The 16,633-nt window shown below is 41.1% G+C and overlaps 1 protein-coding gene across 9 annotated transcripts in view; it reads right to left on the bottom strand.

The window, feature by feature from the left end:
* Positions 1–505: 505 nt before the first annotated feature.
* FAM13C (family with sequence similarity 13 member C) overlaps positions 506–16,633 on the bottom strand; it is a 304,323-nt gene continuing 288,195 nt past the window's right edge. For 8 of the 9 annotated variants that reach the window (XM_069980308.1, XM_069980304.1, XM_069980306.1 and 5 more), the window contains 9 exons: positions 13,073–13,286; positions 12,635–12,773; positions 11,798–11,879; positions 11,093–11,298; positions 10,106–10,189; positions 6,338–6,433; positions 5,382–5,584; positions 3,833–3,934; positions 506–2,300 (listed from right to left, as the gene is read on the bottom strand). In XM_069980308.1, the coding sequence (XP_069836409.1) occupies positions 2,177–2,300; positions 3,833–3,934; positions 5,382–5,584; positions 6,338–6,433; positions 10,106–10,189; positions 11,093–11,298; positions 11,798–11,879; positions 12,635–12,773; positions 13,073–13,286 (1,250 nt within the window). In that variant the 3' untranslated portion in view covers positions 506–2,176. The remainder of the gene's footprint in view (positions 2,301–3,832; positions 3,935–5,381; positions 5,585–6,337; positions 6,434–10,105; positions 10,190–11,092; positions 11,299–11,797; positions 11,880–12,634; positions 12,774–13,072; positions 13,287–16,633) is intronic. The other variant, XM_069980307.1, reaches the window with a different exon arrangement.

The following is a 16,633-nucleotide window of genomic DNA, read 5'->3' as shown; positions in this document are numbered from 1 at the left end:
GCGTTGCTCCAGTTTTCTGATTGGATAAAAGATACAAAACTTGGCACATGACTGTTATGCCCAAAAGCTCACAATTTTTGTTATATTTTGTGCCACTCACGCCACTTTACCAAAAAGTGCACAGGGCTAAGCATAGGAAGGAGGGCCTCCCGTTGCCTGAAACTTGTGTAAATTGTAGCTATACCAACTCATAGCGGACACACTGATGACCAAAGATGGGACAAATACATTTTGTGTATCTTAATCCAGTCCTAATAAATCTGATCCAGTATGTGTAAGCCTTATTGACACTAATAGCACCTTGTTGTTAAAGGGGTTATTCAGAATTAGAGATGAGCGAACCTCGAGTATGCTCGAGTCGATCCGAACCCGAACTTTCGGCATTTAATTAGCGGTGGCTGTTGAACTTGTATAAAGCCCTAAGGCTATCTGGAAAACATGGATATAGTCATTGGCTGTATCCATGTTGTCCAGACAACCTTACAGCTTTATCCAAGTTCAGCAGCCACCACTAATCAAATACTGAACGTTCGGGTTTGGATCGACACGAATCCGAACCCGGTTCGCTCATCTCTATTCAGAATCAAAAAACATGGCTGCTTTCTCTCGGAAACAGTGCCCACACCCGTCCTCAGGTTGGACTTGATATTATAGCTTACTTAAAAGTAAATGAAGCTAAGTTGTAATATCACACACAACTATAGGACAGGCATATTACTTTTTTTTTTTTACAGTGATGTTTTTATAATCCTGACTTGATGGGTCCTCTTTAACTCTGCCCATGAGGGACAGTGCCAACCTGAGATAGGCCGTACTTTTCATTGGCCACTGAGACTCCTACTATGTTATATTTACCTTGTTGGAAATGTAAGAAACAAAGACGCCTATATGCACCAGGCATGGAGTGGGTGAAGCATTTTGCCAAATACTACAATCTCTAATACAATTTAAGGAAACATTCTTTTAAAATGGTTAAAGGAGCAGTAGAGAAGTAAAAACAGTGACAGTTACAACAAAGAGTGTTAAAAAAGGATCAATACAAACATTATCAGTGTACAAAATAATACATGAATTAAGGCTGTACACAAGTGAACAATATTATTCTGACTCCATTACCATATAAAAAAAAAAAAAAAATCTAAAATGTTCACACAAAAAAAATTCTATGTCGTTTCAGCTAACATTATCCTATACTTGGATAATGAATAAGGGAAATTCTTGCTCAATGAAAAGGTTTCATTTATTTATACAACTACATATGCAATGCTGCTTTAATTTTACAAAGATGTCCAAAAAAATAAATATTCTGAAAAATACTTTTGATCTTACAATATATGAAACTAGATATGAAACACACCAGACGCTGAGCCTTATAACTTTGCACGGAACACAATGTAGGGGGCCACATGTGTCCAAATATATATATATATATATATATATGACAGTAAAACATATCTCTTAGATCATAGCTTACAATATAATTCAGGTTTCAGAAAGTGCAGTCATGTCGCTTACATTGTTGGCCTTTGGTTGAAGACAAGAACATATGGTTTTAACAGAGTAAGAAGAAAAAACCACAGCTCAATATTAAAAATAGATCACTAGAGAATAAATATATACAGCCTGTACATGGCATAAATAGATTATTTTCTGGGATCTGAAATCTTCTATTTTACTGTACACATTTGGACTGTGATCTCTGCTCTGTGGGTGATGTCTACAACATGTCAAAGGCACTTCAGACAATGAAGCCAATTTTAGAACCATAAAGGGGAGCTAGTTAAATATGTCAACCTTCAAAAATGAGTGAATTTGGCAAAGTAAAACAACTCAACACATAAAATGGTAAAAGCCTTATTAACCCAGGCCCTCTATTGACCTCTATCCGATTACCATCATAATGCCCTTCAGCAGAACTGTATTCCAGACAGGGATAAAGTCAGGTATGTCAACCTTTAGTTTACCCATTGTTGAATACAAACTCAACAGTCTTTGTCCAAGGTACACAAAAGTGAACATGCATTAACGTTGCATCCTCCCTTGTCATTGCTATTGGTTTCCCTATCAGGTAGTGTATAACTATTAAAGTGCATCAGAATGTCAGTGTCATACATGAGTGTGCAGAAATACAGCAATTTATTCTTCTTCAATACCGCTTGTGCTAGGTTCACCAGCTCTATATAGTTTTAGATACATCTTGCTTGCTGATCAAGACCTCTAGTAGCCGAAGCTTAGCTTTTAGTTGCTTGTATTCACAGTACTCTTCAGCCATCGGTATCCTGTCTTCTTTCTGTGCACTTCTGATACAAAAAAGAACAAAGCGACATTGAGAGTTAAGAAGAAAAAGATGTACGGTATAACCACCTAAAGATGAATACAGCATGATCAGGCTTAGAATAGAAGATGCCGCCTTATTTGTTGTCAATGGAATGACGGCCGCCCAATGCGCATAGCACAGTGTATTAAATGACGGACGTTGTCTGCGCGTCACAATAATGATAATGACAATTATTTTGTCATATTTTGCAAACAATGGACGTTATTTTTTAGTTATCCGCACACAGTTTTTCTTTTTTCACTGACCTTTTACCGTTTTTACTATTAAACTCAATGGACTTTCCAATAAAAGGGCATTTATTCCAGCTTACTAGAATTATGTACCAACAGCCGTCATTGCACTGATGGGCGACCAAACCGCGAAATGACGGACGTTATTTGAAAAATTAATAAACGGACAGGAAAAAACTTGTGGGAATATAGCCTTAGGCTATGTTCACACAATGTAAGTTCCGTGGGAATCACGGTTGTTGTTACAATGGCCGTGATTCCCACGGAACTTACGTAGTGCTTCCTTCTGAGGGAATCCCGTCCGGAGTGTATACGATGTGACGGCGCCGTAAAAAAACGTAAAAAAATGTAGGTTTTCTGTGGCTGCTATTCATTAAATAATGGCCGCAGAAAACCCTGTCAGTGCACACTATGGAGCGAGCGGGTCACGGAACGGCCAGTCTCATGCGTAGTGTGAACATAGCTTTAAAGTGAAACCTGTTTTTCCATTAAGTCCCCCTTTAACCCCTTAATGACCAAAGTGGTTTGGTCCCAAATAACAACACTGAGTAATTTTTGCGCAAATGGTGGTTTAAGTGCCCTAACTTTTTATTTCTTGGGCGGCCGAAACCATTTTTTATGCATTTTTTTTCAGACATCAGGCTGTTTTTATTACTGATTTTACAGAAAAGTTTTTTTAAGCTACTCTGTAATTCTTTAATTTAAGAAATTTACAGTAGAATAAATTATAAAAATGGGTCCTGCAATTCGTTTCAGCCATTTTTATATATATTATGTATAAAATGAGGTGAATCGGGTGGTCATTGTGGTGTGGATATCGTTGCCTTTTTTTCATTTGGATTTTAATATCTATCTATCTATCTATCTATCTATCTATCTATCTATCTATCTATAATATTTTTTTACCATTATGTGTCCCCCATGAGGTCATAAAAGACCTCACACTATATTACTTAGCCCTATAAATTCAGAACAAGACATGGCTTACATGGTGAGTATTAAAACATGGCCAGTGACATTCAGTAACTGAAGGCCAGAAGTACCCAAAACATGTTGGCCCCTGTACTACTTCCTTAGTGCTGTGCTGTACCTGGAGCTGTTACTGCATTGCCTTTTACTGTATCTTTTCTTCCAGGTCTCCAGCAGGACCTGACCTCCTCCTAATAGAATGCCTTCACCGTACTGTACTGAATCCTTATTTGCATTGTAGAACTACTGAGAATATACAATAGCGATGGACATTATCAATCCTTTACCGGCCTACCTTCCAGTCTGTTGTAAAAAGTGCTCTTCAAATTCTCTTAAAGCTTTTCGCAATCTTTTCTTGTCCGCCCTGGTTTCATGAAGTTGATCAAGAAGCTCAGGCCTTGGAAAATAAGGAGATTGAATTAACATGAGGAAAAGCCTAATGCCCTGAATTTTAATGTAAGATACAGAAATTTCTTTTCCAGCGCTCTACCCAACATACAGGCACTATGATGCAATATTCTGAAGACAAATCTCTCTCCTGTGCCCCGCTATGCCAATGAGAACTAGGCAGCCCACCCTGCTGATGGAAACTGAAGGCAACCATCTCACTTCACTGCCCCCACAGGCAGCGGTTTTCACAAGAGTTTGCTGTTGCTTTGAACTATATTGTAATTTTTTTAGCATAAAAATCAGATTTCTTAGCATAATGTTTAGTTGTTTTTGTTTACACATAGCCAACATGTGGCCCCTTAAGAGAGGGAAAATACCGTGCCAGTGTATATTACAGATAGATAACGTTACAAATATTAAATGGTTAATGGCAATCTCACAGCTGGACATGTCCTTAATTATGCTGAACATGTTTTATTGATACGAGCAGTCCAGCGATTATACTAATGGGCGGCTGCACAGTAATCCGTGCAGCATATATAGACTATCAGACTAGGCAGAGCCATACATTATAAGACGATGTAGATGTCAGCACCTATTACTAGAATAATTCAGGTCCTGTATACTAACTACCATATATTAAGAATACACACATTACTAAAGAAAACGATGATGATGATGATTATGATGATGATACATATTCTAGAGCGCCCCATTACATTTCCCTTTGGATTACTTATGTTATGTGGGTCATTCAGTACTTGAACATACTTGTGAAGCAGCAGTGCATATAGTTATAATGTGATATTTATCCGGACACCCTGCTGGCCGCACTGTGAATATGTGAGCTGCCTACTTTATATTTTTATGTTTGGAGAAGAATAGCTCTGTCATTTTTCCTGTTGGATGCCATATAAACATGGAGGCAAATAGAGGTACAGTAGGGCTCCTTTCATTTATTTAACTCATTTATATAGCACCAACATGTTCTGCAGTGCTGTACAGAGACAAGGCACTACAGCTTACAGCTATGAAGGAGAAGAAAAACCTCCTTGACTCTTTGTACCAGAGAATAAAAGTATTTTTCTACATCCTGGAGGCACAGACAGATATATGAAAGGTACAATGTGTCTCCTTGACCTACAGTAATACTATCTAACAGTATCAGTAATTTGGAACCTGAATTACAGCTGACAGACTCCCTTTATCCATGCTGCCCTGTAGCATCTCAGACATTGTACCACCATGTGCATGAGTCTTTGGTCTTAGTCTGAATTCCTAGATGAGCGTATATAGAATGACATATTGGTAATAGTACTCTCAGTGGGTACCTACCTGTAATGGACACTAGGTTATTTCACACACAAGCACACAGATCTGTATTGTCACTTATTGCATACAAAATAGATGTCCCAATCCTTGTAACCATATGCCACTGACAAAATATCACTTACATAGATGCTTCATGAAGGTTGGACATAGACAGCGCAGGTTGCCGCACAGATCGCTTCTCGTCCAGTGGAGAAACATATGCAGGTTCCAGATCTTCATTGCAGTAAATAAGATGCTCCTCTGTAGCTAAATCTGGATCTTCTGTCAATACAAATTCACTGGAGGAATTCTGAGCGCTGTCATCATCAGAGTCCTCTTCTTCATGCTAAACAGATACACGTGATATTTATTAGCCATTTCGTATAGTTTATATTTCAGGACATAATTGAAGATGCAGCACGTCACCTAAGAAACAACTGGATCTTATGGTTTGTAGGTTTCCTCAGGCAAGGACAAACCAAGGCCACCTGAATATGCTTATTACTTTGTGGCTAAATAACAGCTTATGTGTATAAGAGAGAGGAGGAGAGCAATGAGGAACTGCTGAATAGAGGCTGCATGTGATGAGGTCTGCACTACTGCTGGGGAGTATCCATCATGTTTCCTCCTGAATTACATGTCTTGTGTACAGATGAGAGGAGGAAAGCCATGGCACTGCTGAATAGAGGCTGCATGTGATGAGATCTGCACTACTGCTGGGGAGTATCCATCATGTTTCCTCCTGAATTACATGTCTTAAAGGAGTAGTGCGGCGCTAAACAATTATTCACAAAATAACACACATTACAAACTTAAACAACTTTGTAATGTATGTTATGTATGTGAATGGCCCCCTTCCCCGTGTTTCCACCCACCCACGCCCCGGCGTGAGGGACAGATGGAGCGGTTCGGCCAGCCTCCCGAAGACTACGTCAATGTCCCACAAGATCTTTTAGATCTTGTGGTTTGTGCAAAAAACAGGAGGTGATCAGGGACAATTATTTTTAGGTACAAGAACCTGAAGAAGGTCATGTCACTCCACAGTGCAGTATACATAATAGAGACATATCCAGTCAGTCAGTACAGTATAGAAACTCACAATTGTGGGAATCAAGGATGCGGTGGATAACAACTGCTTTATGATCCGGTATCTGTCGTACAGCGGTTTCATTAGGCTTCTCTCTTGCTTTGTAACCTGAAACAGCAAACACATTGTCATGTACCGTGCTGTATAATGTACAGTACTACTTTAGAACAGGCTGACAAATACTTAGGCACATCATTGGATTCTGGAAACACACAGGCAATACATGAATGATATTGATGTAAGCAAATGTGACAAATCTCCACACACAAGCATCAAACAAGAATAAAGAGAAATATATTCAAACATATGCAAACCTACTATTCTAGCAATCCATCATCGACAAACATGTCTATCTATCTGTCTTATATGTCTGACACAATAGATAGTATTCATTGTTCCCATGGTAATTTCTAGCGATAACCTTGTCAGTTCATCTAAGGAAATGCATGGTCAGTCTAATTGTATAGCCTAGCTACAATGTATTGTCAGGACATCTTTCTTTATGAGTTACACGGGACCAGTCACCTCTCGGGCTTCTATTGCTGCTTTACTAAATACTTCAATTATCCATAAAATAATTCTGCATTGTGCTGTTACTCTGTTATTCCTCCTGGTAATGTGTGAATAATGGGACAACCTTTAGGCAGTACTCCATTGACAATCAGTGATGATCAGACTGTGTAGTGCCAGACTGCATAGAGTGCCAGACTGCGTAGAGTGCCAGACTGCATAGAGTGCCAGACTGCATAGAGTGCCAGACTGCATAGAGTGCCAGACTGCATAGAGTGCCAGACTGCATAAAGTGCCAGACTGCATAGAGTGCCAGACTGCATAGAGTGCCAGACTGCATAGAGTGCCAGACTGCATAGAGTGCCAGACTGCATAAAGTGCCAGACTGCGTAGAGTGCCAGACTGCATAGAGTGCCAGACTGCATAGAGTGCCAGACTGCATAGAGTGCCAGACTGCGTAGAGTGCCAGACTGCGTTAAGTGCAAGACTGCATAAAGTGCCAGACTGCGTAGAGTGCCAGACTGTGTAGAGTGCCCAATACAGAAACAGAATGGTGCTTACTCATACATTTGTAGGAGGAACAACAGAGGAACAACACAATGTGAAAAAGATAATAATTTAAGAAGACAATTATAATAATAATAATTTATACAGTACAACGCCAACATATTCTGTACATTACATATCAGTCTCTGTCCCCAATGGGGCTCCCAATCTTAATTGTCTATTCTATGTTTTGTATCACTCCCAGGATCCCTGACCAAACACCTCACAACCTCATTGCCTTATCTCACATACAATATAAGTGTATATGCACATTGAGTAAATGTTGTGGATAACTCAGCGCAGATTCCGCCACTCGTCCCCACGCGCTCCCGCTTGGCTCTCTGCCCGTCACATAGGCTGCATTCTATGGTCAGATGGAATCCTCTGTCCGCCCAAAGAATCGACATGTCAATTCTTTCGGCAGACAATGAAATCCGCCCGAGCATAGAATGGAGCCTATGTGACGGGCAGAACTTTAAGTGGGAGCGCGTGGGGACGAGTGGCGGAATTTGCGCTGAGTTATCCGCGACATTTACTCAATGTGCATATAACCTATTACTCCCATCGTCTGTTACTTTATTTCTATTAAAACCTGATGACATCCTGACTAGAACACATGGTAGGAGCTTGACTTTAGTATTAGGCAGGTTTAGACCATGAAGATGCTAAATCACTAAGAAATTATATACTGTAGATAGTTATTACTACATTCATTGTCTATAAGCTGCCTGAGAAAGCCAAGTACAATACTTAGCTACCTTTGGCACACGTGACTGACTCACCAATTCATTCAAAACAACGACTCTGGTCCGATTCTGGAGACTGCAGGAGTTCCCAGTGACCAGACCGCCCACGGTCTGACACTTATACCCTACCATTTGTTAAAACTCAGAATACTTCTTCAATCAAATTGGAAAAGTTGAACAACACTATGGATAATGTACAGTGTGACAAGACATACTGTACATCTAGACAAAGTACATCACAAGTTCTGGATCACATACAGTTTGGGCTGAAGAAAACAATTACATCCTCAAGGTCTATTCACTCTCTCTCAGGTTCTCAGCTGCCATGTTAACAATTCCCTAAACAAATTTGTATGGACTTACAAATACTGAACATAAGGCATTAGAGAGCCAGCTGGACAGACACAGGCTGAATGTAAACTAATCCAGACACCGGTACATCAATAAACATTGTAGAGTCACACAGGGTAAGTGTTTTAAGACTAGATAGTGATTGGGTTTTTGCTGAGAATAAATCTAATTTCACACATGCAATTGTTGGTGCAGTTTTTTTCAGGCAAACACAGGTTGCAAATAAGAGAAGGTTAAGAACAGTTTTTATACTTTTCCTTATTTTCAGATCTGAAAACCTCAGCAAAACATTAAAGTATGAATCCAGCTGTTACTTGTTTTTGGAGCAGATTTCTCCTTAGCGCCACCCCAGGAAAATATATGCATTGCAGTTTCTAGTTAAATCCATGTTGTCTGAGTAATGCAAGATGTGATGATTGGGGGGGGGGGGCATTTATCAAGATTGATGTACTTGTATGCCATTCTTAAATAAAGCCTCACCCCCATTTACCCAGACAGATTTACTAAGAGGCGAACACCTGCTTCGTTTTCAAGCGTAAACCATTATAACTTAGGCTGTATCTCCCACCCACTCATCAGTCAAGTGGGGGTTACAGCTGGTGTACACCACAGAAAAGGTAAGAATCTGCACCTTCTCCATGGCGTTCACCAGGGACATAACTTTAATAAATGTGCCCCATGTTATTCACTCTGGTTCATAAATGAGGGCCCTGAACTGGGGGCTACCCATTATGAACGATGTCATTAACAATTGAGATGAGTGAACCTTGAGTAGAGATGAGTGAATCGCTTTGTTTGATTAGCGCTCCGCTTATCAAGTCGGCTGCCTGGCACTTCTCCCAGGAAAAGCTGGATCCAATTCTGGGAAACTTATCCCAGTTTCCCAGGATTTGATCAAGCTTTCCCCCCCGACACCCAGGGCGGAGCAGCAGGGAGCAGCGCAGCGCTGACAGGCAGCCGACTTGATGAGCTGAGCGTTGATCAAAGGAAGCGCTTTGCTTCGTTTAGATAAGCGATCCCCTCATCTGTAAACTTGAGCATGCTTGGGTTAGTCTGAAAAGCAGACGCTTTGCACTTGATTACCGGTGACTGAAGAAGCCATCCAACTTCTTCAGTCACCTGCAATCAAGTGCAGAGCGTTTGGGTTTCGGACTAATCCAACTGTATTCGACGTTCACTCATCTCTAATGCACAACCGTCTGGTTGGAATCACATAAGAAACATATGGGACTTGCTTTTATAGATAGTCCTAACTGATTCTAATATTGATCTTAAATACATATTGGATATGCTGGACTGCTTTACTTTATCGATGTAACATCAAAGCCATTGTTGAAGGCCAGGCCCTGTGATAGCTGCGTATGACTGGGAATCATTCACCCAGATGGACATAGTAAACGTGTTTCTTTGGTTCTACATTAAAAGTATGTCCGAATATCAGTTTTGTGAAAGTGTTCCAGCTACATGTTTGTATAGTTTACAGAACAATGCTAAATAGAGAGACTAACAGAAGACAAAAACTATCCCTCCTACAACATCCAACAACGACACATTGTGAGTAGATTGGAACAAACGTAAAGAGACTGTTAGGGTCACTACAGCTCCGAAACTCAGGTAAGGTACTTACTGGGCGTCCATGAATATTCTCAAAATACAGTAGACATTTCTGGAGACTCATTTTTTCCAGATTCATTTGCTTTTTTGTCATATCCTAGTTGAAAAAGTTATTGGTATAGTTAGGAGGGACACTAAGTGTTTAACTTCAAGGTTCCATAATAGCAAGTATTCCACACCGATTGGCTTGTTCACACATGCACGTAATGCAGAATATGGACAAGCATAATACTGATTATATTACAATGGCTTTTTTTTTATCATATAATGTACTGTTTCTAGAATGACTTTCTTATAGAGCTGGTACAGTCCAGAATGGAGCAAGTAGTAGGACAGACATCCATAGCATACATAGCCAGTATTTCCATCAGTTGTGCCATTGTGCCTGTAGGTAGGTGGGGGGATACCAGCCATCCCCACATTAATTAAAAGTAGAGGATCGATGTGTGAACAAGTGTCTATATTGATTGAGAACTCAATATAGTAGTAAAAATGGTCAGCAATAGTTTTTCACCTCCTGTTATTATGAACAGCTATTTCTGTTGCTAAGATAGAGCACCAAGAGTAAATGTATCTGCTATATATTACTAATGTAATGACCACATATTACATGTACTTGTTCTTCTATGGGCTGCAAATAGTCACTGGAAAATGGCCCAAATGCTTGTAAGGTGGTTTTGTTCTGCAAGGGGTCCAATCTCTGGGTCCTCCAACTGCTGTACATAGAGATGCAGCAAAGGTCCATTCAAGTGAATGGGGTCATGCAGCATTTCCCTACACAGGCAGTGGATGAGACCCAGACAATACATGGAAAAGTGGTAAAGGAGCAGCAAAGATTGTGGCGTCTTGACATAAAATAAAGTTAGTTATCTGCATATTGCTGTAAATTTGTAACATTTAAGGACCTCAGTATAGTAATTGTACATTATGACTTATCTACTAGATTGCAATAAGTAAGCAAACCTGGGAATACCAGTTTATATAAATGTACACAACATACCTTTATATTTTCAGGAAGGTTAAGTAATTGTCTCTTCTCCTTTAGCCTCCTCCATACGGTTTCCACTGTTTCCTCTACAGATGACATTGGTGAACTGGTGACTTCATGCTGCTCCACCACAATGGATGCTACTGGTCTGTCTTCATAGGGTTTACTTCTTATGGCTCTTAGCACATTTTGGTCTTCAGACATTTTTAACTTTAACTCTAAAAAAAAGTGGAAAAAGGAATGTAAAATGTGTTGTAGTTGGCTGAATAACAGCAATGTTGACCTATACTTATTTTTTTACCATTTGTGTGTATAGGGTCTAGTGTCATAAGAAAATCGTAAGTAATTGTTAAAGTGAGGCATGATGAAAAGAAGATCTGAGAATACACAGAGATAGTTGTTCTCAGTCTTTGGCCCTGTTCACACGGAGCAAAAACATCGGAATCCCACCATGCTCTGTGTCCCGCTGTAAGTAAATGAGAGGGTGCGCGCTCCTCTGCTGCCACCGCTTTTTGTTCAAAGAAGTGACATGTTATTTCTTTGAGTGGAGAGAGAAGGAAGCGGACAAACGCGCACCCTCTCATTCACTCACAGGACACAAAGCACGGCAGAGAGTTCTGCCGCGGAATTCCGCCGTGTTTGCTCAGTGTGAACGGGGCCTTTGTGAGGATTCTATTGTGTATGGTCACAAAGAAAACTACATGCAAAAAAAAGTACCTTTGAGCTGTTTACGAGCCTTGGACAGGTCATTGATCCATTTCAGGACTTCAGGATTGGATGTTTTATCACTATGAGAAGGCTAAAGAGCAAGTAGAAAAAAATATTTAAAAACAACTGAATGAGTCAACACACGAAAGAGTAATAGTAGTCAATAAAACATGTATATTTTTTTCCATGGGTTGCTAGGGGCGGTCCTGGGGAAGGAGTAGGGTGGCATTGCATGTGGCTGCGAAGGCGGGAGGGGTCGCAAGTTTGGGGGGGGGGGGCAAATCACAGTTCTGCCCAGGGGTCTATAATGCTGTTAAGGTGGCCCTGGGTGGAGAAGGGGGCGTGCATGACAGGCTTCCATGACACTTGAGCTTAAAAGACAAACACACATGAACAATTGTGTAGAAAAACATCAGCTGTATACCCATGTCTGCCGCTATGTATGACACAAAGCTGACAGATAAGTAAATAATGTTGTGCCCCCCAAAGAGAGAACCGGATTTAGAGAACCTTCTAGTGAGTTTTCATTTGACCATGATATCTTCTATCTACATATATGCATAACAAAATGTGTTTTGAAACATTCACAGCAATGTGCCTTGTATTGTGACCACGCGAAAGTAAAAAAGACAGAAACACTAACACATTCTGACCTTCATTGTAAATGGGAAACACTCTATAATAAGAGCTTGTCATACAGTGCCAGAGGACATTATGTCATTTCTGGAATAACAAAGTGGCATTCTCATCCCACTGACAGAGGTCACAGTTTTGGAGACCTTATGATACTGTCGGCTGTGGTTAGCCATTGTTCATTCTCTAGTCTAAGAAATGTGATATACTCACCCGATAGTTTTTCTCCAGCTCAAATTTATCTTCAAATTTTCTTATTTTTCTCTTTAGATTCTGTATTTGTTTGGTGAGTTGTATCACGGTCAAGGGTTCTTTTGGATCTTCACAATTCCCTCTTGATGAACTTCTTGGCCTTTAAAGATGACAAGAGAATCAACTACAGCGATCACTTCAGACTAGGAATGGGCTGACAATAGTGTTTTGTCGTTGATGAGTGATAGAAAGCTCTGAAGGATTGCTTTGTATTTCATATCGCCTGTTCTTGGAATCTCTAGAATTAGTTACATTAGTACTATGGTACTTATAGGAGTAGTGCAAGTTTAGTGTTTTTTTTAGGCTCTAATAGCATAGCAGTGGATTACAGTAGCTTTCATTACTGTATGGATCATTACCAAATATAGCAGAATTGCTGGATATAAAACAACTACTTACATCATGAATTGCTGAGCACTTGGTGGGGATGGTGCAGACTCAGGGTCCAAGTTAAATCTCTGACTTTGACTGAAGATAGAGCAGCGTGGGGATAACAATGGATTATCTCCATCGGTAATGTGGAACAGAAGACGGCTGGTCCCAAAGCTCCGGTTATCTTCAGCCTGCACATGGTCTGCATCACTCGGTAACTCTCTGTGAACTGATGCTGGCTCTATAATTTAAATAGGGTAAACAGTTATAGGTTTGTTTGCATGTGAATGCATATTCACAAACTTTTAACAAATGTGTCATCAATTGTTATTGTGCATTCAGGAAAGCATCTGCACTACTTGTTCACTATTAATAGAGTTGTAAGCAGGTGACTACATTTCTTTTGGTTAGCCAGAAGCCAGTGCCTGCTACCCCTAGTGGAAGCCAATGCCTGCTTATCCACAGTAGAAGCCAATGCCTGCTTCCCCATAGTAGAAGCCAATGCCTGCTTCCAAAGAGTAGAACCATTGCCTGCTCATCCACAGTAGACGTCAATGCCTGCTCCCCCATAGTAGAAGCCAGTGCTTGCTCCCCCATAGTAGAAGCCAATGCTTCCTCTCTCATAGTGGAATCTAGTGCCTGCTCCCCCACAGTAGAAGCCAGAGCCTGCTTCCCCATAGTAGAAGCCAGAGCCTGCTTCCCCATAGTAGAAGCCAGAGCCTGCTTCCCCACAGTAGAAGCCAGAGCCTGCTTCCCCACAGTAGAAGCCAATGCCTGCTCCTCCACGGTAAAAGCCAATTCCTGCTCCTCCATGGTAAAAGCCAATGCCTGCTCCTCCACAGTAGAAGCCAATACCTGCTCCTCCATGGTAAAGCCAATGCCTGCTCCTCCACAGTAGAAGCCAGAGCCTGCTCCCCCATAGTAGAAGCCAATGCTTCCTCCTTCATAGTAGAAGTCAGTGCCTGCTCCCCCATAGTAGAAGCCAGTGCCTGCTCCCCATAGTAGAAGCCAGTGCCTGTTCCCCAGAGTAGAAGTCAGTGCCTGCTCCCCATAGTAGAAGCCAGAGCCTGCTCCCCTATAGTAGAAGCCAGTGCCTGCTCCCCAATAGTAGAAACCAGTGCCTGCTCCCCATAGTAGAAACCAATGCCTGCTCCCCCATAGTAGAACAAGTGCCTGCTCCCCCATAGTAGAAGCCAGTGCCTGCTCCCCCATAGTAGAAGCCAGTGCCTGCTCCCCCATAGTAGAAACCAGTGCCTGCTCCCCCATAGTAGAAACCATTGCCTGCTCCCCCATAGTAGAAGCCAGTGCCTGCTCCCCCATAGTAGAAACCAGTGCCTGCTCCCCCATAGTAGAAGCCAGTGCCTGCTCCCCCATAGTAGAAACCATTGCCTGCTCCCCCATAGTAGAAGCCAGTGCCTGCTCCCCCATAGTAGAAGCCAGTTCCTGCTCCCCCATAGTAGACGCCAGTTCCTGCTCCCCCATTGCAGAAGCAGCTTACTCATATCTAATTTATAATCTTAGTAATATATTCTGCATTGTTGTACAGAGAATGTACCTACTGCAGTCATCCTTACAATTTTCCATTTATTATACTTTATTTAATGCTTTACACAAAGAGAATGTGTGTGTGTAAAAAGCCTACTCAATCATAAATCCATGGAGAGAATGGTAAGGATAAGCAAATTAAGAACAAAACATATCTTAAGTAATGTGCAAAGTGAAAGAAGTCATTTCCTGCTGTGCCACTGAACTACTTTCATTTCACAAAGACCTCTGACATACAACAAATACAGCCGAAATAAAGAAAAACCTTAGAACTATGGATTAAAAAACACTAGATGGAAAATTCCAATGACTGAGCACTAAGGAAAATTAAAGTACTGTATGGTGGTAGCAGCGTCACCATACGTTCACGCAAAGCTTTGACAAATCTCAGAAACTGTGCAGCTAATGTGCCTAGGGGCGGTCCTTGGGAAGGAGTAGGGTGGCATTGCATGTGGCTGCGAAGGCGGGAGGGGTTGCAAGTGCTGCTGGATTCCTATTGTACATTGATAATTTGCTTCCAGGACCTTGGCAGTCAAATAGAGGGAAAATGCCTAAGCCCCATGGGTGATCGACATCCATGCAAAAACAGGGTCAATGCTCACATAGATGGTTGTCAGTGCCACAGCCACAATGCCCATACCAACATGTACAGAGCCCCTAAGAACAGCCAGAGTGCCCCTAGATCAGGGGTTTTAAACTCGGGGCCCTCCAGCTGTTGTAAGACTGCAATTCTCAGCATTCCTGGACACCCGAAGCTTTAGCTTTTGCTTTGGTTGTCTAGGCATGATGGGAATTGCAGTTTTTGAAACAGGCCGCATATTTGACACCTGAGCCCTAGACAGTGCCACATTTACGCGTTCATGCTCCTTTCTCTTCCTCCTTTCCTGTGTCACTATGCATGGGAGAATAGAGTCTGAAGCATTCTGTGGCCAAAGTGTTGGGTCCCTCCCAGGCCACAATATAACTGGAATAGTATAATTAGTCGCAGTCTTGTGGCATCTGTAATATAGTAGAAGTTGTTGGAGACTGAATGCTAGAATGAAGACACACTATCGATGCAAATGTTTTATCACCCTCCTCGAGACAGAAAACAGAATGCGCAAGATTTTTCAGTGATGCCATTCTGCTAGACTAAAACATCATATGCCACGTTGGCAGCCGTGTGAACAATGCCTTACATGGACAAAGTGAGGAAATAAAACATTTTCTTGGTTTTATCCATCGTATTCCGCTCTCTGATTCTGTGTGTGGCGCCCATGTTCCTTTATGAACAGTATCCTACCGAATGAGTATGTTGGTGACTTACATACAAGAACAAGTAATACAGTCATATTGTCTTATACTGTGGTCAATTTTTATGAGAAGTAATTCATGGAAGTATTCAGAGAAATGTTTCTGTGCAAAAGCATTGTACCTTACGTAAACAAAATTGTGGTTTTTGAGATTTTCCCCTACTTTTCATATGGTAGAGGCATTGGAGATTTATTCTACGCAAATATCAAGGATAAAAAAAACTGAAAGTGCAACATGTCCTAGGGCGGCCATAGACATAAGATTTTCTTGACAGACACATGGGAGTAAATCCCTATTATACCTCTTCAGCCCTTTCTATTCTTCCTTCCTTACTCTGCTATTAAGGCACCATAGACATTAGTTGGAGGAAAACATACCCATAGGGATGCAAAGGATATAGCAGCACCTACTGCCTAATAACTATGAAAAGTCTATTGTATTTTGTCACATACAGTACATGAATGTTTATTATGCTTGTACATTATATTTTATATTAATACATGCTTTATCTTTTACTATCATTAGCATGATTAGACTTCCTCTCCTGTACATCAGTTCAGTTCAGACATCCTGAATAATAACATTCAAAAAAATCAATTTGTAGCCTTGACCTGATGACCTGCAATGGTGTTTTCACCTTCTTGCTATACCACCCCATTCCTGAAATACAGGTGTTTTACTATTTGCTTTACTATCTGGACTTTTCACTAACTCGTCAGATGGGTGGGAACGCTGATGAGTGGGTGGGAA

Source organism: Dendropsophus ebraccatus, chromosome 8, assembly GCF_027789765.1.
Source record: "Dendropsophus ebraccatus isolate aDenEbr1 chromosome 8, aDenEbr1.pat, whole genome shotgun sequence".
Classification (NCBI taxonomy): domain Eukaryota; kingdom Metazoa; phylum Chordata; class Amphibia; order Anura; family Hylidae; genus Dendropsophus; species Dendropsophus ebraccatus.
The sequence above is the reverse complement of the archived record's forward strand: the minus strand, read 5'-3'. Positions and strand labels throughout refer to the sequence as shown.